Source organism: Mytilus californianus, unplaced genomic scaffold (genome assembly GCF_021869535.1).
Source record: "Mytilus californianus isolate M0D057914Y unplaced genomic scaffold, xbMytCali1.0.p SCAF_12, whole genome shotgun sequence".
Lineage (NCBI taxonomy): Eukaryota > Metazoa > Mollusca > Bivalvia > Mytilida > Mytilidae > Mytilus > Mytilus californianus.
Genome location: NW_026262604.1, coordinates 58,130,398 through 58,152,696, shown reverse-complemented (window position 1 = coordinate 58,152,696; position 22,299 = coordinate 58,130,398). Strand labels below are relative to the sequence as shown.

Below are 22,299 nucleotides of genomic sequence, written 5' to 3'. Positions count from 1 at the left end.
AAAAGGGAAAGGTAATAAAGCAGGAACGTGTGAAACAATGGTAAATTTGATTTTGGAACTGTCGTTCAGTCAGGGGACCCTCCTTGGTCAAATAATGAAGTTACACTTATCATTCTTAGAGACTTACAAATATTTACCAACAATAACTATGAAAGTAAGTGTTATGTTCGTCAGATATTTATTTCTTATCGTTTGTTATAAGCAAACAACGAAAGCGAACGTAAAAGTGATTGGTCATTGAGTAGCATGAAAAAGTCGTTTGAACAAACTTACAGCCTACCCCTTACAGTTACACTAGTACCGACCGCGGCCTACTAAACTTATGATATTCTTGGTGATAAAAACGGTGTAACAGCGCTAGTACCGACCCAGGGCTAGAAAGAGAAAATAATTGACATTGTATATAGTTCAATTCCTGATTTTTGGTTGCTTTACTTCCAGTGGCAAATATAACATGTCTCGGAACATTTGAAGGTCCCCACTGTGTATTGGTTACCTAAACTATACAAAAAAACCGTAAATTATCCTTTCATCTCGGCTTCTAGTAAGTGTTCTACTACTGATTTTTCGGCGCTTTTAACGAGTTCCTTAACTACTATCAAAGAACTTATCGTTATTGTGTAATAAAACATATGAAAACAGTGGAATTAATCATTTTTGGAATGTAAAAAATTCTTTGGATGTTTTAAAAAAATTACGTGCTTTTGATGGTCCTTTTGATTCGGTTGACAGTTTTGACTTTTCCACTCTTTATACTACACTTCCACACAATCTTATCAAACAAGAGTTTTCCTACCTAACTAAATGGTCGTTTGATGAATCTGGTTGCAATTTTTTTTTGCTGTAACTCATATAAATCCTTTTTCTCTAATGAGAAAGGTAAATATGCTAGATATACTTACTGAAGGTGTGATGAGATGATCCAAACACTAAATTTTTTCCTTGTCAACATTTATGTACGTTTCTGCAATAAAGTTTATCGACAGATTGTAGATATTCATATGGGCACTAATTGTGCCCTTTTAATAGCAGACTTGTTCTTTTACTGTTATGAATCATAGTGTATGGTCAAACTCAGTAAAGAACCGTCTAAATTCAACAACACTTACCGTTATCTTGATGATATTTTTTCATTAAATAATCAAGAATTCTCTAAATATACTGCTGAAATTTACCCAACGGTAAAATAAAAATAAATCTAATATCAACAGCAATAACTGTCATTTCCTAGATTTAGATATTTCAGTATTACACCAGAAACTCTACACAAAAAATTACGACATAAGGGATGATTTTTCTTTCCCTGTTGTTAATTTTCCCTTTTTGGACGGGGATGTTCCTTACGGTGTTTATATATCCCAGCTCGTTCGCTGGATTTTAATGAGCGTAATCTATGTATTCTATGTAAACTATGTAAACTAGTACACATTTTTATTTAGGAGCCAGCTGAGGCCCACCTCCGGGTGCGGGATTTTCTCGCTCCATTGAAGACCCATTGGTGGCCTTCGGCTGTTATCTGCTCATTGGTCGGGTTGTTGTCTCTTTGACAGGGATTTCGTTACCACCAATTAGTTAAAACCTTTACTAAATTCTCTCATAGATACAAAATTTTGGTCTGTTAGTTTGGCTGTACCTGTAGAAAACTTATTTCAAACGGAATTGCACGTCATCCTAAATTTTACGGTGATGTTGTAAACCGAGCCCGGAAATATAGATTCGATCCGGGTAAACTTATCAATCCTGAAATAAACTTATTCTAAAAGGTTACCTATACAACAGTGTAATTATATCTTTGAATATTGTTTTTATTGGCATAAATATTGATTTTGTTATCATTATATTAAAACCATACTAAATATTACAATATGTACTTTCACGGTGCTACAATCTGTCGATACTTATTTTGTTAAGCATTGCACAAGGTCATGTTTTTCTCTGAATGTTAATGACGTCTTTACACTAAATCAATTGGATGTTGGATGTGTACTGATTGATATCTTAGTCTTAGATACATGATTTATTTTTCATTAGATGTAATTGGCTTTGAACTAGCTGTCAGTAACTGCGAGTACTCTCAGATCTGTACTTAGTGTCTTTTCGTTTTTGGGATGTACAAGTACCCGTCCAAGTCCACTCTGTGTTTTTGTTAGATGTATTTCTATTTGTATCCATCTGATGAGTTAAGCTTTTTCAACTAATTTTTATAGTTTGTTCTTATGTTGTACTGTTACACCACTGTCCCAGGTTAGGGGAGGGTTGAGCGCTTACAAACATTTTTATCCCCGCCACATTCTTTATGTGACTGTCCCAAGTCAGGAGCCTGTAGTTCAGTGGTTGTCGTTGGTTCATGTCTGTCATATTTGTTTTTCGTAAATTGATTTGTTATAAATTAGGCCGTTAGTTTTCTCAATTGAATTGTTTCATATTTTTCATGTCGGGGCCTTTTATAGCCGACCAAAACGGTATGGGTTTTTCTCATTGTTGAAGGCCGTACGGTTGCCTATAAGTGCTTACATCAACTTCATTTGAACTTTGGTGGATAGTTGTTTCATTGGCAATCATACCACATCTCCTTATTGTTATATATGTTCATGATTTGAACAAATTACCAATAAATACAATAGGTATGTCTTTATAAGGGCCATCTGCGATAAAGCTTGATGAAATTTTAACTGCCACTGGAAAATGAGGGTATATTTGATATGGACATACATATTCCCTTGCAACATGCCACCTAACGACCCCTCAAAGAGTAAATTGTTGCAAGGGTTCTTAACGTGCAAAGAGCGACAATTGTCGCAGGATTTAATGTCCCCATTCTGACGGGACGTGGCTGCATATATACGTGTATATCCCGCACAGACAAACGGACGCCCCACTTTAGCAAGGGTTTGGTTGCCGGTCGGAGAAGACCTATATTACCATATTTCTCTTCCAAAACCACCCTTAGGAGGCAGTCTACACGAGTTATATGCTATATTCATATATTTTTTTCAAAGCTTCTTTTTATGACATACAGTTTGATGTGTCACGTGATTGATTCAATTAAGAATTGTTTCAGTATAGCACTTGTCTGCATTGCATATAACCCATGCTATTGCATAAACCAAAACTTGATGGATGAGTATAAAGTAGCCAGTCGTCGCTCCGGTTTGGTTTAATTATATCGTTTTAGTCTTGGGTTTATCCATTAACAAAAACCTTTACGGTCGAAAAAGTACACTACCATTCATATTATGTTTAATATTTTACTTTGTGTGTTTTCTGATTTTTTTTTGTCTTTACTTTTTTTAACTTGCAGTTGTACTCTTAGATAGTTTGTTGTTTTTTTTTTTTTTGTTTTTTTTTTTGCATATTGTAAATAGTTTGACGTCAGGATTAGTCCCAACCCAATTACAATATATAACTTTTTCAACTGTTTATTCAAAATACACTCCGACGCAGATTTCCTGCGTAACAGGAGCGACAATTACATATATATTTACACATAACATAGAACCGAAGTGAATACAAATATTAAACGGTATAAATATTTTTTTACAAAGATAAATGTATACTTGAATGAATTAGACAAAAAGGAAAAAGTCCATGCAATCTGTAAAGTTTAAATAACCACGTGAACTCATGTACACAGTCAAATGATAATGGATAGTAACAAAAAATGTAATACATATATACATATGTGATGATTTAGAGAGAAACAGCTGTTCCTCTACTTTTTGGGTGAAAATAGAAAGGTTAGTTAATACATTTAATTTGCAATATTTCAACATTTCATAAAGATTGTTGATATTTGGGTTGATACTATAGTAATAGTGAATATATACATTTCTTAATCCAATAACATCAGCATTGTTACATAGCACTATGTAATGACACTCATCCCCACGACCAGTCTTACAAAGCTTACATTTTCTTTCCATTTCTGGAAATTGATTCCATCTCCCCGTTTCGATCGATAATTTTATGCTACAAGTGCGAAGTTTATTGAACTTTCGAAGTCTAATTAGATACATGTATAGAGTTCCATACAGAAGTCAGTCTTGAATTTTGAAAAAAATTTCCCCCTTGATGATTATTCAATATCCGAAAACCATTTTTGTATGAACTGGCCATGGAGTCTTTGTTTAACGTAAATTTTCAGTTCAAATTAACGTTTCATTGTACATGCCAAATTTCACTGTTACCAGTTTCATCAAAAATAGATTTTACATAATTGACCCACTTAAAAGATTTACTTTCATTTAAAATAAATTAAAACAGCTTGTAGAGTTTTCCAGACAGTTTATCAACATTTGTTACAAGATTGTACCAGAAACAAATCATTTTCATCTTGATACTAAATTCGATAGGAAATCGGCCAAGTTCACCATAGACCACGAAATTTACGGTCGATGACTTTACCCCCAGAATTTTCTTGCAGAACTGTAAATGTATCTTTTAAACATTCATCTTATTTCAAATCCCCAAATTTCTGAGGAATAAGTCAAAATAGGGGCTACCAGCGAATCAAATAGTTTTATCTGAAAATCTAAAGGAGTACTTTCATTATTAATTCTCTGGTACAAACTGTATACAGCGTTTTGATCTTCATCCGCTAATTTGTTTCTGGCTTTACAAAAATTACCGTTGTTATTAAATAACAAACCAAGATAATTATGTATATGAATCTTGAATCTCAATTTCATCATTACATAGTTTAAATTTAATTTTTTTATTACAGTTACGTTTTGCAAAAATTACAATTTTTGTCTTTGAGACATTGACCATATGTTTCCATGTATTACAATATTGTTGAAATATATTTAAAGTATTTGTAAATCTTCAACAGTATCCGCAAAGATAACTGTATCATCTGCATATAGTAAAATGAACATTTTCAAATAAATACATATGTTATGTATACATTCTGAATCTAAGTATTCTAAACCATGACCTAAATTTTGACTCAAAAAGTCTTCTAAATCGTTCAAATACAAAGCAAAAAGAAATGGAAATAATTTCCTCCTTGTCTAACACCCGTTTCACATGGAAAAATGCAGTTTTCAAATTATTAAGTTTAACACAAGACTCAATATCTGTGTACACATTCTGTATCAATGTAAACATTTTCCCTCTGATGTTGTTTTTTACAAGTTTTTGGAAAAGCCCGGCCCTTCAAACGGTATCAAACGTCCGTTTAAAATCCACAAATACAGAGAACAATTTCTTTCCGGCAGATAATTATAATGTAATAATAGAATGTAAAACAAACTTGTTATCTTGGACAGAGTATCCCTTGCGGAATCCACATTGTGAGTCCAAAATAATCCCAATTTCATCAGAAAATTTCTTTGTGTTTAAAATAGATGTAAACACTTTGCCTAAGTTTGAGGTCAAAATTTCATACAATAAATAAAAATACATTTGAGCAAATTGATTGAAAAGTTCAAGGCAAGACTAATAAACTCGTGAGAACAACAGCAAGTGTCATCATAGAAACTTCGAGGTATAAAAGAACAAAAAGCTTTTTTAAATCAAACTTAACAACAAGTACAATTATTTAGCCATGAGGAGTCGGAATTCGACAGAACTGTGATACGTCAAGTCAAAATCCCGCACTTGTTCATGCAAAATAGTCTAAAAATTAAGGTCACAGAGAAGCATATGTCTTTCTGAAGAATGAATTTGTGTCTTGCCTTTGTGTTATAAGAATTCCTATTTCTATTAACACTCAACTCAAATCTATTATAACTTCTCCAAAATACTCCCAAAGAAACTGATTTGTTTAAGAAGTTGTTGTTGGTGGAATTTGATCACAGTTCAACATTGCACTACCTTTTATTGCAATAACATTATTTATTATAAAGTATTAAAATTTATATCAAATAACTGGCTCACAATGGATAATAAACAGAAATATAAAAAATAACAATGTATGTATTCCTGACGTATGACAGATCCGTTGACTATCGTTTGTTTTCTGATTACGTATCTCTGCATTGGATCCTGAAATAAATAAATAATAAATACAATATGTGCAGTATTTATTTAACGTTTGAGCAAACAAGGTGCTATTTATTTATAATTAGGCAATGTCTTATAAATGCAATTTATTTATTCGATTTATGCATACATGTATTTACAATGTGTACTCTGAAATAGCAAAATATCGTCGTATTTCGTTCTTTTGAATGGTGGTGTTAGTTTTCTTCGACTTTTGACTTTTGGTGTACCCTTTGGTATATTCTGTCTCTTTTTACTTTAACCCGAAACACGCCGTTATATTTGAATGCAAATCACGGGAAGTTGTGTTACCAAAAGGGGTTTAAAATAAAATATATATATAAGAAAGTCGAGTACAAACAAGTGTGAAAATGTACAGGTATGCTGGACTTAATGTTCTTCTCATATAACACAGTTTTGCTTCGTTTCTTCTGTTACCTATTCTAACATCGGACTGGGACTTCTTTAAAACGGAGTTTTACTGCGCGTATTGCTGTGTATTTGTTTATTCCACATTGGAAAGAGGTACAATGTATAGGGAATGGTTGAGCCTCGGGATCTTTTGTTCTTTGGTCGGGTTGTTGTCTCTTTTACACAATCCCCGTTTCCATTCTCAATTCTATATCAATAAGGCAACGACACTTAAGACACGACGCAGCCAGATATTGTTGAATTTAAAGTAGATATATAATATAAAAACAGTAATGAAAAAAGTCAATTAAAAGTGGTTCGTGAAATAGGACGAATTCATTAGCATGTGACTTGCTGAACATAACAAGTCTTTTAAATATTCTTGCATCTTTAATCTTGAACTTTTAAAATAACGTAAAAAGACACGGAGGAACCAGTTGCAACCTCCTTTCTTCACAAACAGCTTAGATCACCAGTTCCTGAAAATTATGAAAGTTTTATGTGTGATTGTTGGCAACTGAACTCTACTGTATAAAATTGAAAAAAAAATTTCCAACAGAACCGTTGAAATTAATTTTTCAATCATTTTAGGTAGCAACCATTTACCTTCAAAAAGGGGGGGGGGGGGGTATGGTTTTTTGTCTCAGTCAGATTTTTTTTTCGCACAAAACGCGAACATTTTTTTTGACGCTATCAATCAAATTATTTTTTTTTCAAAATTTAACACTATAAGGTATGGGGTGAAATCTGGATCTTTATATTATTTTTTTTGTCATCTGCTTGACCACGATGTTTTTTTTTCATCAAATTGGGGATCAGAATTTTTTTTAAGAGAAAATCATAAACACCCCTTCCCCCTTGAAGTTTAATGGTCGTTCCCTTAAAATGTAAAGGAAGAAATTTTAAGAATAGATATAAAGTATCCTATGGTTGTCTTTATACCTGCCGTTAGAATGTCTAACAGCTTCTGTTGAAAAGAGTTTTGTGTCCGTACTATTTCATCAATTTGTTTTTGGATCACGATATCTTTTGTGTCAAGTTTCCCCATCTTCATACTGTTATTTCTATTATTAGTCTCTATCATTGTCTGTATATCTCTCTGTATTTTGACCTGATTTTCATACAGTTTTGTTAAGTTATTGACATCCACTTTAAGGTTTCCAATTCTTTGATTGAACATAACTGTATAATTCTTTAACACTATAAATAGAAATAAAATAATTATAACGTATTGTTCAATATTTCAAGTTTTATTTCTTTTTCAACTTTTTACCCTTATGTTTGTTGTAAACTGCACAAGCGGAATGTATTGTTTTACAATTTTTTTTTTAATTGATGAATTTTCTTAAAATGCACCTTCATTGTTATTTGATACTTTTAGAGTGATCGATTATTACAAAAAGGAACTATTGGATCATTTGTCATAAAGACAGAATAAAGACGACATGCCTTTTTATCGCCTGGCCAAAGTCAGGAACGTTTGGCCTTTCTTGGTCTTGTATGTTTTTTTAATTTTGTTTTATCTTTATGTTTCGGAGTTTCTCTGATCTAGTAGACATTTTTAGTTAGGGGGCAGCTGATGCCTGCTTCCCGGTTAGAGATTTTATTTCTCTGTGTTGAAGCCCCATCGATGGCCTTGATCTGTTATTGTTGGTCGATTTGTTGTCTCTTTGACAAATGTTCCGTTTCTATTCTCAAGTTTATATAATGTCGTCTACAGATGGCAACATACAGTCACACGTGACTGGTATAATATACACCTGTTTTTACCATGTACTCAGTTCCGGCCTGTCGGACATAAACGTTTCTAGCACAATTATCGAACTCAAACTCAAAAATCAACCAATCAAATTGCATAACCCCTACTAACACCACAACCCTTTTTTTTCAATTTTTACCGCCCATCAACAAAGTACAAAACTTACTGATGCCCATGTTGTTGATGTTTTTACTATGATTTTCATGTCCAACAAATAACCTTTCTACTTCCTCTTCAGATTTTTTTATTTGAAATTTGTTGTGCAAGGAATTGTTCCTCAATACTGTAAAATGGTAAAACGAAAGTAAAAGTATAAGCGTTTCCAATGCCATTATTTATTATCTGTGAAGCTGATACGGAATATTTATCAACAAGGTCTTGCGGAAGATATTGTCTAATTGGCACTCATACCACATCTTCCTATATCAACTTGATGATAAATATTCCGTATCAGCTTCACAGATAATACATGATGGCCTTTTAACTACATAATTATTCTATGAACTGACTTGTTTGTCATCTTAATAACGTGGTAAAATGTTCTGTTTATTTGTCTTTGTATATTTTTAACCTTTACTGTTTAGTCCATTTTTGGTAATATCCTTTTGGCGTGGCTCTGTATTTATACATACCGCCATTGTGTTATTGTGGTATGGTCATTTTTTTTAGTATTCTTCTCTTTAATTTCACTTTTGCTTATTTGCTTTGTCTAGAGAGCGCCCACATGCCATTTTGTTTTTCATTGTTGGCATAGTTGTTCGTTTTTATAGTGTTGAAGTTTATAACACAATGTATACTGCCGTACCCCAATTTTTGTTTTACATTTTTACCTTTTATGTCAGTTTTTTTCGCTTACACATTAATTGTTGTCAATATAATGGAATTGTATGCGACTGCCATATAACTGAGAGGTTCAGCTATCTATAAAACCAGGTTTAATTCAGCATTTTCTGAAGGAAATGCCTGTACCAAGTCAGGAATATGACAGTTGTTTTCCATTCGTTTGATGTGTATTAGCTTTTAATTTTGCCATTCGATATGGGACTTTTCGTTTTGAATTTTCTTTGGAGTTCGGTATTTTTGTTGTTTAACTTTTTAAGTATTGCTTGCATACAAAAATTATCTAAATGGTTAATATTATATTATATTACATGTATATTTATTTATTCAAGAAACATACCTGCATGCTCCAGATCTACACTCAAATCGTGAAATTGTAGCATAAGGTATATGACCAAGCCTATGGATACTAGACATGAACTTGCTAATATGGTGAAGAAAACAATAACTAACTTCCATCTTATTTTTCTACTACAACAACAGGAGTTTTTCTGTTTGGTTTTTGGTGAGACCCAATCAGATGTGTTGCCTATATCATTGTCATGTTCCTCAATTGAATCCACTTCTGAAATGTTTAGTTTTAAATTATTTGTCATGTTATTCACCGAGTTTAATTTTAGACATGCCGTTTATAATTGTGTACACCTATATATGGCGCTCTTCACTAGGAAGACTCTTGGAGTATTTCAGGTTGTCCTAATTCCATGACCATCCTTATATACATTTAGATGGAAGTATATCATGGCACATTAATTGTAAATGACTTAACTTATATTTTAGTTTTATTTCATTATAATCCATATTTTCTTTTTAGTTCAGTTAAAAAGATCAAAATTGTGTACATTTTTGACCATTTTTATCACATGAATTATTGTTTGAATGCTAGCTTCTGACTTAGTACTTAAAAATGTAACAATTAAAAAAAAATTCAGAAATGTTATACTTATTTTCCAAGAACCGAGAATAGTTATGATTTATGATAAATGACAATAAAAATAGTTTTGTTAAAATATAAGATAATTGTTCTTGGACCAGATACGTGAATTCACAATTTTCTGTATTTATTACTTATAAATCATGCAATTAGAAAATAATATGACGGAGTGCTAACTAAAGGCACCAGTAGTATACAGCTGTTCAATAGTCATAAATCGATTGAGCGAAAACAAATTCGGGTCACAAACCAAAACCAAGGGAACACGTCAACTATAACAGGAAAACAATGGAACGTCAGAAACACTGAACTGCTACAAAAACAAAAACACAATAGAAACGGACTATTTGATAACAACTGACATTTTTCAGACTTGGTAAAGAACATGTTAAGAAAAAAATGTGGCTTAAACCTGGTTTTATAGCTAGCTAAACCTCTTACTTGTATGACAGTCGCATATAATAGAAATGAGCATGAAATGGGTTGAACTAACATTAAATGTGTGCACTGTTCGTGAATGAAAAACAAAGAAATAGAAACAACAATCATTGTACTCAGTAAAATTGGGGGACACAGTTCTATTTTAACATCATACAACCGACATTTATCTTTTTTTCAAAACCTAACGCACACGATCATGTAATGAATTAACTATGACTTTATTGTTTTAGCTTACCTGGTCCGAAGAGGACTTCGTTTAAGGAGGCTCGAGGGTACAACAATTTCAGCAAAATTTTAAACATTTTTTTTCATTACAATTTCTATTTATTACACTTTAAGTTGTTACTTTATGATATGGTACAAAAACCAACCAAACAAAATCTATTCGTTTTGGCCCTAGATGACTTTTAAAATGTTTATATCATTGAAAAAGCTCCAAATTATCTACCTTTGGGGCAAAAATGCTATTTTTTTGCATGAAAATTGAAATATCTTTTTCAACTCATCGGTGACCTATATTTTTTATTATTTTTTTCTAATAATCTGTACTTACACTAAACAATTGTAAACTTTAAATGATTTCTGTAATTTAGTTCTTTTTTCATTTCGATATTACCTCTATTTCTCCTATTATTTCGATTTAATTTAATTTAATCCACCATTTTCTACATAAGAAAATGCCTGTATCAAGTCATGAATATGACAGTCGTTGTCCATTCGTTTGATGTGTTTTATCTTTTGATTTTGCCATTTGATTAGGGACTTTCCGTTTTTAATTTTCGTCGGAGTTCAGTATTTTTGTGACTACTTTTTTTTAAAAAAAAGTACCTTAACAAAAAAGCATGCTTCTTTCGAAAGCAGATTGTGAGCTTAAATGAACGATGACCCCATTTGTTTTATTTTAGTTTTCTATTAAGTATATGATAAAGTTTATTTATAGAAAAAAACAGCGAAATCCTATATTTAAAAAAAAATCGATTTATACACTCGAGCCCCCTTTAACATAGGATTCTAAGGGAAACAAATGTCTTCTTTTAGAGAACCACTGAATGGATTATACCCAAACATGGCCCTAATGTTCCTTATGAGGTACTGACCAAGTGTTGTTACTTTGAAGCCGATCTATCATCAAAGATAGCCGCCAGCAGGGGGCTTCGTTTAACAAAGGACCCTGTGGGAAAAACAAACAAATGTCTTCTTTTAGAGAACCACTGAATGGAATTAAACAAAACATGACATGAATGATCCTTATGTGGTGCTGACCAAGTGATGTTACTTTGAAGCCAACATCCAAGATAGCCGCCAGCAGGGGACTTAATTTAACATGGGACCCTTTTTGAGTATCTGTTATGATTTTTATCTATTTTTACATAATTTCTTAAACCAAAGTAGAGACAGGTGAGCGACACAGACTCCTCAGAGCCTCTAATTTTAACAAAATTCAATATTTCATATTTAAAATTCATGACAAAAAAGATTTTTAAAAGTTACATGTTTAGTACTAACTTAGCATTCAAACCGTAATGCATGTGACATAATAAAAATGGCAACCCTTGTACACAATTTCGTTCTTTTGTACTGAAACCAACAGGATATTATAGATTATCATGACATCAATCCTAACTATAAGTTAACCAAATTTAATGTTCTTAAATTGACCGGATTTTTGTTTTAAGTTTTATTACAAAATTTGGTAAAATAAATCTTGTCCTAGACATACTATATAACTACTACCATGCATATTCGAGTCCGTCGGTTTTCAAACAAAATGTTTAGTGTCGGTTGTACGGTGTGATTTAAATTTCTTGTGTTTATGATAAAGATTTAACTCTTAAAATGTATGTGTAAATCAAATACTATACCCATATCTGGCCTTCTGCAATTTGATGATATGTCTTTCCGATTAATTTTGCAGTCTGTACTAAAAGTATACTTCAATTCAGAAATAGGCTTTCCAAATATAAGATATTGAAGAAACATGAAAATAACAAATTTCCTTCCTTGTTATTAAATAGAACACCATAGATTGAGCATGATATTGTTTATATAAATAGGGAAGTATTACAATTAATTTCAAATTATGAATTTCTTTAATGATAATAGTTAAATCACTCATCAATTCTTTACTTATTTGAATCAATTAAGTTTTAACAGCTTAATGTCTAATTTTGCATTGACTAAAACACACAATATTGATACATGAGCATTATAATTAGTTATCAAAGATACCAGGCTGATAATTTGATACGCCAGACGCGCGTTTCGTCTACATAAGACTCATCAGTGACGCTCAGATCAAAATAGTTAGAAAGCCAAACCAGTACAAATGTGAAGAGCATTTATGACCATAAATAATATTTATACAAATATGTCACAATAGATAATTCGTAACTTGGGTGAAAGTTACATTATGTTTTACACTTGAAATCAATAATCATCATCATTGTGTATTCTTTGTTCAATTTAATATACCAAGTTGAATACACCAACGAGCTATAGGGCGTAACCCCGATTACATTAATTTCATTTAAATACAAGGTGATATTATAATTAATTATTTTTCGCATAATGTAAATAATTTGCATGACGTCAGAGATAAACAGATTAGTCTCTAAAACCCAATTACAATATAAACCATTGTTACAGTGTTCGCTGTTATCAACCTATCTGAAGCACGAGTCTACTAAATATTTTTGCGGCCAGCAAAACTTTGATTTGAAGTTGTTCCTGGCTGTTAAAATGAAATTAAATTTCAAACAATAAATAAAAATGCATTAGTGTACTGATTTGAACAAATTAATTGAAACATCCGATGCAAGACAGCAAGTGTAACCATCGATACTATGGGGTATCCCGAACAAAAGGCAATTTAAATCAAACTTTCCAACAAGTACAATTATTTGGCAATTAGAAGTCGGAACACAACAGAACTGTGATACGTAAAGTCAACACCCACAATTGGTCATGCAAAACAGTCTTAAAAATTAAGAAACATTGAAGCATACGTCTTTTTGTAGAATTTATGTCTTCCTTTGTGTTATATTTTTTTTAAATTCTATAAGCACTCAATTAAAATTTAAAGTCATGATGGGAATAGATATAATGTTTCACTTTCTCCACTTCTAAGAAATTGATTTGTTTAAGAAGTTGTTGGTGATAATTGATCACAGCTTAACATTTCACTTTTTATTGCAGTAATTTTATTAATGAAGAAGAAAAAATATATATCAATCTATTCGCTCACATGCAAAGGATAATAAAAAGAAATATAGAAAATAACAATATGTGTATTCCTGACGTGGAACAGATCCATTGACTCTGGTTTGTTTTCTGTTTACTTATCTCTTCATTGGATCCTGAAATAGATAAATAATTTAAAAAATAGGACTTTTTGTGCAGTTTAATTTCACAGTTGAAAAACAATCTGTTTTTCATTTATTAATAGGACAATGTTTTGATTTATGCATAGATGTACATGTATTTACAATGTGTACTCTGAAATAGCAAAATATCATTTTATTTCGTTCTTTTGAATGGCGTTGTTAGTTTTCTTCGACTTTTGACTGGTACCCTTTGGTATCTTCTGTCTTTTTTACTTTAATCAGAAAAACGATACGAAAGTCGAGGACAACAAGTGTGAAAATTTACAGATATTCTGGAATAGATGTTCTTCTCGTATGATTTTTGAGGGCATGATTGTAAACCACTAACAGGAGGGATTGTGCCTGACCTTCATATGATGAAGACGTGGTCTTTTGGTCAGTTTCATTGAGGTCTGAAGCTGGCATGTCAGTAACCGCTATTTGCCCTTTGTTAACTTATGTTGATCATTGTCATTTTGCTTATTTTCATCTGATACCTATTTTAACATCGGACTGCATGGGACTTCCTTAAAACTCAGTTTTATTGTGCGTGTTGCTGTGTATTTGTTAATTCCACATTGACAAGAGGTATATTGTGAGGGTTGAGCCTCTGGCTCTTCAGCTTTTTGGTCGGGTTGTTGTCTAGTTTACGGCACAATCCCCGTTTCCTATCTCAATTCTATATCAATAAGACAACGGCACGTAAGACACACCGCAGTAGACAATGTTGAATGTAAAGTAGATATAGGATATAAAGACAGTAAAAACAAAGTCAATTAAAAGTGGTTCGTGAATTAAGTCCAGTTCATTATCATGTGACTTGTTTAACATGACAGATCTTTTAAATATTCTCGCATCTTAAATCTTGCACTGTTAACATAATGTTAAGATACACGGAGGAACCAGTTGCAACCTTTTTTTTTCTCATAAATTTAAACAGTATAGATCACAAGTTCCTGAATATTATGAAAGTTTTATATGTGATCGTTGGCAACTTATCTCTACTGTTTAAACTTCAAAATAGCAAACATATATTCCGACATAAGAACAGTCGAAATCAGTTTAACATGTAAAGGAAGAAATGTTAAGAATAGAAATAAAGTATCCAAAGAATCTCTTCAAACCTGCCATTAAAATGTCTGACAGCTTCTGTTGAAACGAGTTTTGTGTCCGTACTATTTCATCAATTTGTTTTTGGATCACGATATCTTTTGTGTCAAGTTTCCCCATCTTCATACTGTTATTTCTATTATTAGTCTCTATCAGTGTTTGTATATCTCTCTGTATTTTGACCTGATTTTCATACAGTTTTGTTAAGTCATTGACATCCACTTTAAAGTTTCCAATACTTTGATTGAACATAACTGTATAATTCTTTAACACTATAAATAGAAATAAATTAATTTGGACGTAAGCTTCAAGATATCAAGTGTTATTTAATGTTTTACTTTGTACGCGTATGTTCGTTGCAAACTGCACAAGCGGAAAATGTTTTACATTTTTGTGAAATTGTAGGACGTTTTTTAAGTGTGATTTAAAATATTATAAATCAAATACTTGTTCATTCATCAGATTTCACCAAAATTCGTTTATAAATTGAAAAAAATGTAAGCTTATCAAGTAAACAAAATCAAGTAAAGCTAAAGAAACAACAATGTAAAATAAAGAAGATAAGATTAATGTTCCTGACTAAGGACTTACATAACGGTTGTTCTAATACCAAAAATTGAAGAAGAAATACAGACAACTTTTGTTTCAGGAAGGCACTGTAACTTAATGTTAAAGACCAGCACCAAATAAGCAACACATTTTTCAGACATCTCTTTGCTCTGTACTCTTTAATGTCGCGTGCTTAGAAGCAGCATACCAATTTTTTAAGACTGGTTCGTTGGGGCTGGTTTCGTACCTGTGATCTCCAGCACACGAGGCGGTTCAACCAGACACGAAGAAGTTATTTTTTAATGTGTGCCAGATATTTAGAGTCCTCGGGTTTTATCCATGTAGTACCATACAAAAATTTGCCCAATAACCCCTACTCTTCTTTCTATAATTTGATAAGCTTAAACTGTCATCTCTGAGAATGTTGTAAAATTCGTGTTATTCTATCACCGTTTTTGAAGAATAAAGGAGCCAATGTTTAAATGTATAAAAAATATAGATAGTATTATTTCCCGTCATATGTTTAATGGTTTATATCTCCTACAAGCACACGGACCCTTCAATTTGTATCTGCTTTTTTAGTTTCTTTATTGATATACTTTCATTTTATAACAGTCGTTTGAATAGCTTGTAATTTGAAACAGTGTAGCGAACATCCTTAGCGTGAATCAGCATATCAAATTGAATGCGCAAATTATCAAGCTACATCAGTTGAAAAACCAATGGTTGTTTAACGTCTAGCTTGTGACATGTTCCTTCTATATATTTAATCCTAAAACATTTTTTACCTTTTTGCTCTTTTATACATAAATGAACACACTTTGCAAAGAAGCAATAAAATACCAAGTTTCAAAGTCTTTAGTTTTGTGCAATTAACTACTCGTATCTTTCACTAGAAAAAAAGATATTTGAGTGCAAAGGGTTTGACCACATTATATCAAGTGATTTACGCTTAAATAAAAGGTGTAAAATAAATCCTGCAAATTTAAACGTAACAAACTTTTACGTTACTAATATTTACGTTACATTTGCAATTATCAGGAAATCACACTTGTATATCAAAAGTATGATCACCCCTCGCCCCAAAAAAGAGAAATTGTGACCTCCCATCAAAAACATGTAAAACTTACTGATGCTCATGTTGTTGATGTTTTCACTATGTTTTTCATGTCCAACAAATAAACTTTCAACTTCCTCTTCAGATTTTTTATCTGAAATCTGTTGTGCAAGGAATTGTTCCTCAATGCTGTAAAATGGTAAAAAGAAAGTAAAAGTAAAGCATTTTCAATAAAACAAACTATGATTGATTAGAAAAGTACTTGCTTTTCTGCAAATTTGCTTTCTAGTTTCTTCATTATCATTACACTTTAAAACTTATAAAAGCTGCAACTGATTCTTTAAAAGCTCATCGGAAGATACCAAGACCTTGTTGATAAATATTCAATATCAATTTCACAAATAATACATGATGGTCTTGAAGTATAGATTCTAGGTACTGATGTTGTTTTTCATTTGATTACGTATTATATTGTTCTTTTTATTTGTCTTTGTATATTTTTAACCTTCACTGTTTAGTCCATTTTTCATATTATCCTTTTTGGCGTGGCTCGGTACATGTACATCCAGCCTTTGTGTTATTGTGCTAGGGTCATTTTTGTATTCTTATCTTTCATGTCTGCTTAGGTGCTTTGTCTATAGAATGTTTAGAAGCCATTTTGTTTTTCTTTGCTGACATAGTTGTTTGCTTTGTAATGATCAGTATTATAATGGTGACGGTTGTACCACAATTTTTGACATGTTTACCTTTAGTATTATGTCTGTTTGTTCTGCTCACACATTATTGTCAATATAATGAAATTCATGTGACTGTGTTCAGAGGTTTATAGTTAGCTTTAAAACCTGGTTTAATCCACCATTTTCTGAATAAGGAAATCATTGCGGCTGTACCAAATTAGGAATATGACAGTAAATTTCTATTCGTTTGATGTATCTGAGCTTGTGATTTTGCTATTTGTTAAGGGACGTTCCGTTTCGAGTGTTCTTTGGACTTCGATATTTTTGTTACATGTATTTTACTTTTTAAGTATATATTGGTTGCTTATAAAAAAAAAAATCCGAATAACTCATATTAGTATAATAATCTGTAAATGAACAAACCTGCAAGCTCTAAACTCAAATCTTGAAATTGAAGCATAAGGTATATCACCAAGCCTATGGATACTAGAAATGAACTGAATGAAATTGCGAGGAAAACTATCAAAAAGTTCCATCTTCGTTTTTTAATACAAGAACAACATGAGTTTTGCTCGTTGGTTTTTGGTGAAACCCAATCAGATGTTTTGTTTATATCATCGTCATTTTTCTCAATTGCGTCCAGTCCACGATTATATTTATTGCCAAATATATATGTTTGACTTTTTCCGTGATGATTCTCTTCTTTGGATGCTTCTGAAATGTTGAGTTAGAAATGAACTGTTATGTTACTCACCGAGGGTTTAATTTTAGACATGCGCATTATAATTATGTACACATATGTAAGGAGCTCTTCACTGGGAAGACTGTTGGAGTATTTCAGGTTGCCCTATTTGCTTTAAAATGGAAGTATATCATGGAAAATAATAGTAAATGACTTAACTTATATTTTAGATTTATGTCATGATAATTGCATATTATCTTTTTGGTTTCAGTTGAAAAGAACGATTTGTCTACATATTTGCCAATTTTATCACATGAATTACGATTTGAATTATAGCTACATAAAAATGTAACTATTGAAAAAAATAACTCAGGAAGTTTTATTTGATGTTCCAAGAATCATTGATGGTTGTGATTATGATAAATAATAAAAATAAATATCTTGTTAAAATACAAACACAAACATGTGTTCTTGGAACAGACGATACGTGAATTCACGTTTTTCATAAAAAAATTTACTTATCAATGTATTATACAACTTAATATACATGGTATATAATATGACAGACTATTAAAATAGAAATGAGCAAAAAATGGGCTGAACTAAAATGAAATATGTTCAATTACTGTACACGAAGAATAAAGAAATAGAAACAAAATTCACTGAACTAAGGAAACTTTTGGGATACATTTCTGTTTTTACACCATACAGCCGACATGTATCATTTTTTTTCAAAACTTAACGCACCCGATCATGCAAACGTGAAGAGCAAGTTATGTTGTAAGTATGAATTCATTTTATCTAAATAGAATTTAATATTCTTGAATTGGCCGGATTATTTCTTGTGTTTATACTGAAGATTTAATACCTGAAATGTATGTGTAAATTATATACTTTACCCATTTCTGGCCATCCACCATATGGTGATATATATCTTCCCGACTTATTTTGCAGTCTGTACTTTAACTTATACTTAATTTCAGAACTGGGCTATCCAAAACATAACCACTTTCTGTAATGATCAGCTAAGATATTAGAGAATCATGAAAATAGTATAATTTAGCCTTCCTTACAATTTTGCTTTTCAATAGAACCATGCTAGATGGAGCATGATATTATTTATATATAGAGAGAATTTAACTTCTGAACGAATTTGTTATATGATCATATTTGCTTTCGATAAGTATCTAGATGGAACCATCGCTATTTTATCACGAACAGCCACTCATATCACTTAGTTCTGCAATGCCAAAAATCTGCAATTAATCAACATTTACAAAACTTAATATCAGCTTTTGCTTCAATTGACTAAAACACATAATATTGTTACATGATTATTATAGATAGTCATATGAATAGTCAAATAAGATAATTTGTAACTTATTGTGTAGTGCATTATCCAATTAAATATTTTAAGTTGAATGCACTGATGAGGGCGTTAGCCCGATTGAATTTATCTCATTTTAATACAAAATGATTTTATGATTAATGCAAAATTATAGCTTTAAATAATGTAGTGTTTTATTCAGGAATTTACACTTATTTTGTTAAACCAAAATTAATGAGAAGAAGAACGCCTTGTCCCCTTTTTTGATAAATATATAGTTTGTGTTCCTTAAAATCGTCAATTGTTGTTATACAACATAAGACAGTTACGAACTCCCAACCACTTTTTCAGACCCGGAACCACGCCCACTGTGTATATTATATGTGTTAACCTATATTGCGGACAGTTAGCTTACATACAACATCCACATGATCCATGACAGTTCTTTGTGTACATGAGTTCGTTCTTTGTGTATTTTGATGATAGATAATATGGTAGACTTTACAGGACATAAATGTATTTATTAACTATCAATAGCACAGGGGTTTGTTGTTATATTGGGAACATGTATTCATGTTTAAAATAATATTTAAATTATTGTAGCATAACAATAAGTCACCTTAACAAAGTTAGGAGTTTAAAGTTTCTTTATATGATAGCACGGACTGGTCATTCGCGGTAAAAGTTTACAAAATACAAATACAATACCAATATTTTATTTGCACAAACTCATTAACAATAAATGGTTAAGACCTATTGCATACATATAATTATATTAATTAACATGGTAGAATGAAAAGTTACATGCTAACATATTGGTGTTTCATATTAGTTCACTATTTCTTATATTTAGACACTCTGATATGAAAGAGGAAGACAGTCTAGGTAATAATGCTGAGGTATTGTTAACCAATAGAGATATCTTATCATCAGTGGTAATGTTACGCTGTATTTTAAATATAACATTTATTTTATTTTCTAATATTTCTCGTTTTGAGGTAAATCTATTACATTGTAATAAGAAATGTTGTTCATCCTCAATTTCCCCACTTTTACAGACAGGACAGTATCTTTCCTCTCTAGGAATGTTAAGATGTCTTCCCCTTTAAATCATTAAAGAATTTGCACTTATGCGTATTTTGCATATTGCTGCTCTATCATTTACATTGTTTAGTGAATCAACATATGATGGTCTTTGACCCATTTTGTAGACTCGACGAAAGAAACTGAGTTTAGAAGATTCCTGTATGTTTGCATTTTGATTTTGCAAGCACTGATCATAAATTCTTTGTTTTACTTGTCCCAAGTGCTGTTTTTTTAAACAACTTTTTTCTACAAGATATGAATATCCTAATTTTTGTAAAGTGCATTTAGTTTTTTTTATCCAGGGGTTTGACAACCTTGTTGCACAGACAATTTTATTTACAAGAATTTAGTGTATTTTCTGATGAAAGTATATGCTCTAAAACATTTATGCTTGAAAATACAATTTTATTTTTGAGTGGAATTCGACCAACCTCAGCACGACAAGCATCATTTCAAGCCTTGCAAGTGCTTCTTTGAAAAATTTAATGTGTAGTTTTTCAAAGGGTCCAGAGTCCCTTAGGGATGAGTAAACACCCCAAATTTCACAACAGTACATAATTATAGGTGATATTAATGTATCAAACAGTTTTTCAAGTAGTCTACATGGATTATTCAGACCAACAGTTTTCTTTATTTTTAAATAGGCTTTTCTTGCCTTTTCCATAAGAGTATTAATGGCTAAATTGAAATTATCATTACATTTTATTACAATACCTAAATAAGAGTAATGACTAACAGTTTCAATACAAGAATCATTGTAAGTAAATTCTTCCAAAAACGTTTTACCATTTGAATTAAATACAATAACTTTGGACTTATCTGTGTTAACTTGTAGTTTCCAACAGTCACAATAATCATATAAAGCATTAAGACTGTTTTGTAGTCCTTTTTTACTTCGAGACAATAAACCAATATCATCTGCATAAAGAAGAATATTTAAAGAAAAGTCCCGAATTACAACGGGATCAGAATTACGATTGATTAAATCATTAGTGAGGTCAATAATATAATAATTAAAAAGTACAGGGCTCAGTACATCTCCTTGTTTTACTCCTCGCTCAGATAAAAATGCTGAACTGAGTCCATTTGAAAACTTGATCTGCATATTGAGTCAGTATACATTGAATAAACAATTCTAAAAATTATATTTGGAATATCGTGTAACAAAAGTTTATAAAACAATCCTATTCGCAAAACTGTATCAAAGGCTTTTTTGAGATCGATAAAAGCTGCAAAAACCTTTTTATTTTGTTGTTTATAATGATCAATTACTGATTTTAGTGTAAATATGTGATCAGCAGTGCGACTATTTTCTTTAAAACCAATCTGATTTTTGCTGATTAAGTTTTTACTATTTATGAAGTTCATAAGTTTGTTATAGATAACTTTATTAAACAGCTTGCCAAGGTTGGAACTGATGGATATGCCCCTATAATTTCCAGGGTCAAATTTGTTTCCCTTTTTGTGGAGAAGAACTAGAAAACTTTCATTCCAGGTCTTTGGAAAATTTTTACTAGTAAAAATAAAATTAAATAATTTATGAAGTGGTTTAATTAATACAGGTACAACATTTTTTAACGTTTCATTTGAGATCATATCAGCAGATGAACTCTTACCATTACGGAGCAATCTAATAGCTTTTACTATTTCATCTGCATTTATTTCTGTAATTTCATTTATTACATTAAAAATACATTCTCTTAGATTGACCATGACCCCCCACCCCATGAAAACTTTTTGTATTAATTTCTAGATATTGTAAACGCAATATGTTTTTTTCTGAAGATCTTAAAAGAACAGTATGTAAATATTGTTTTGTGATATGAAGGAGTTCTATCTATTTTTTTTATTATTTTTAGATATGTTTGTAAGACATGTATGCTGCAGCGGTCTTAGTGTGCTTGCGAAGTAATTGAGGACATTTGTATTTGTTAAAATAAAAATAAAACTTTGCTGCACTCGTCTAGACGAGCTGTTTCCCATACATATGTGTTTGATTTTTTATTTATAAATACTTTATTTGCGTTTGAGGCTACGAATAAGAAAATAATTGAATGGATGTTCTTTGATCGTCCATTG

The 22,299-nt window shown here is 31.4% G+C and overlaps 1 protein-coding gene across 4 annotated transcripts; it reads right to left on the bottom strand.

Moving 5' to 3' along the window:
• Window positions 1–4,462: 4,462 nt before the first annotated feature.
• Window positions 4,463–19,601, bottom strand: LOC127722095 (uncharacterized). Of its 4 annotated transcripts, XM_052228940.1 has the most exons (6): window positions 19,550–19,601; window positions 18,707–18,819; window positions 17,549–17,839; window positions 16,522–16,637; window positions 7,339–7,596; window positions 4,463–5,988 (listed from the first exon to the last, which is right to left on the bottom strand). In XM_052228940.1, exons 3-6 carry the CDS (start codon window positions 17,659–17,661, stop codon window positions 5,864–5,866), a joined length of 612 nt encoding a protein of 203 aa, XP_052084900.1. In that variant the 5' UTR covers window positions 17,662–17,839; window positions 18,707–18,819; window positions 19,550–19,601; the 3' UTR covers window positions 4,463–5,863. The 4 variants fall into 4 exon arrangements, with proteins under 4 accessions (XP_052084900.1, XP_052084901.1, XP_052084899.1 ...); XM_052228941.1 differs by lacking the exons at window positions 7,339–7,596; window positions 17,549–17,839 and adding an exon at window positions 14,857–15,114; XM_052228939.1 differs by lacking the exons at window positions 16,522–16,637; window positions 17,549–17,839; window positions 18,707–18,819; window positions 19,550–19,601 and adding exons at window positions 8,322–8,438; window positions 9,336–9,560; window positions 12,233–12,324.
• Window positions 19,602–22,299: the final 2,698 nt, after the last annotated feature.

Bases quoted from the DNA above. Each gene is read 5' to 3' on its own strand.
- LOC127722095 (XM_052228938.1), bottom strand. From the start codon at position 9,591: ATGACAAATAATTTAAAACTAAACATTTCAGAAGTGGATTCAATTGAG. The intron at 8,439-9,335 runs GTATGTTTCTTG...ACCATTTTACAG, and splicing joins TGTAGATCTGGAGCATGCAG to TATTGAGGAACAATTCCTTG. The intron at 5,989-7,338 runs GTATAAAGACAA...TATTTATTTCAG, and splicing joins GTTAGACATTCTAACGGCAG to GATCCAATGCAGAGATACGT.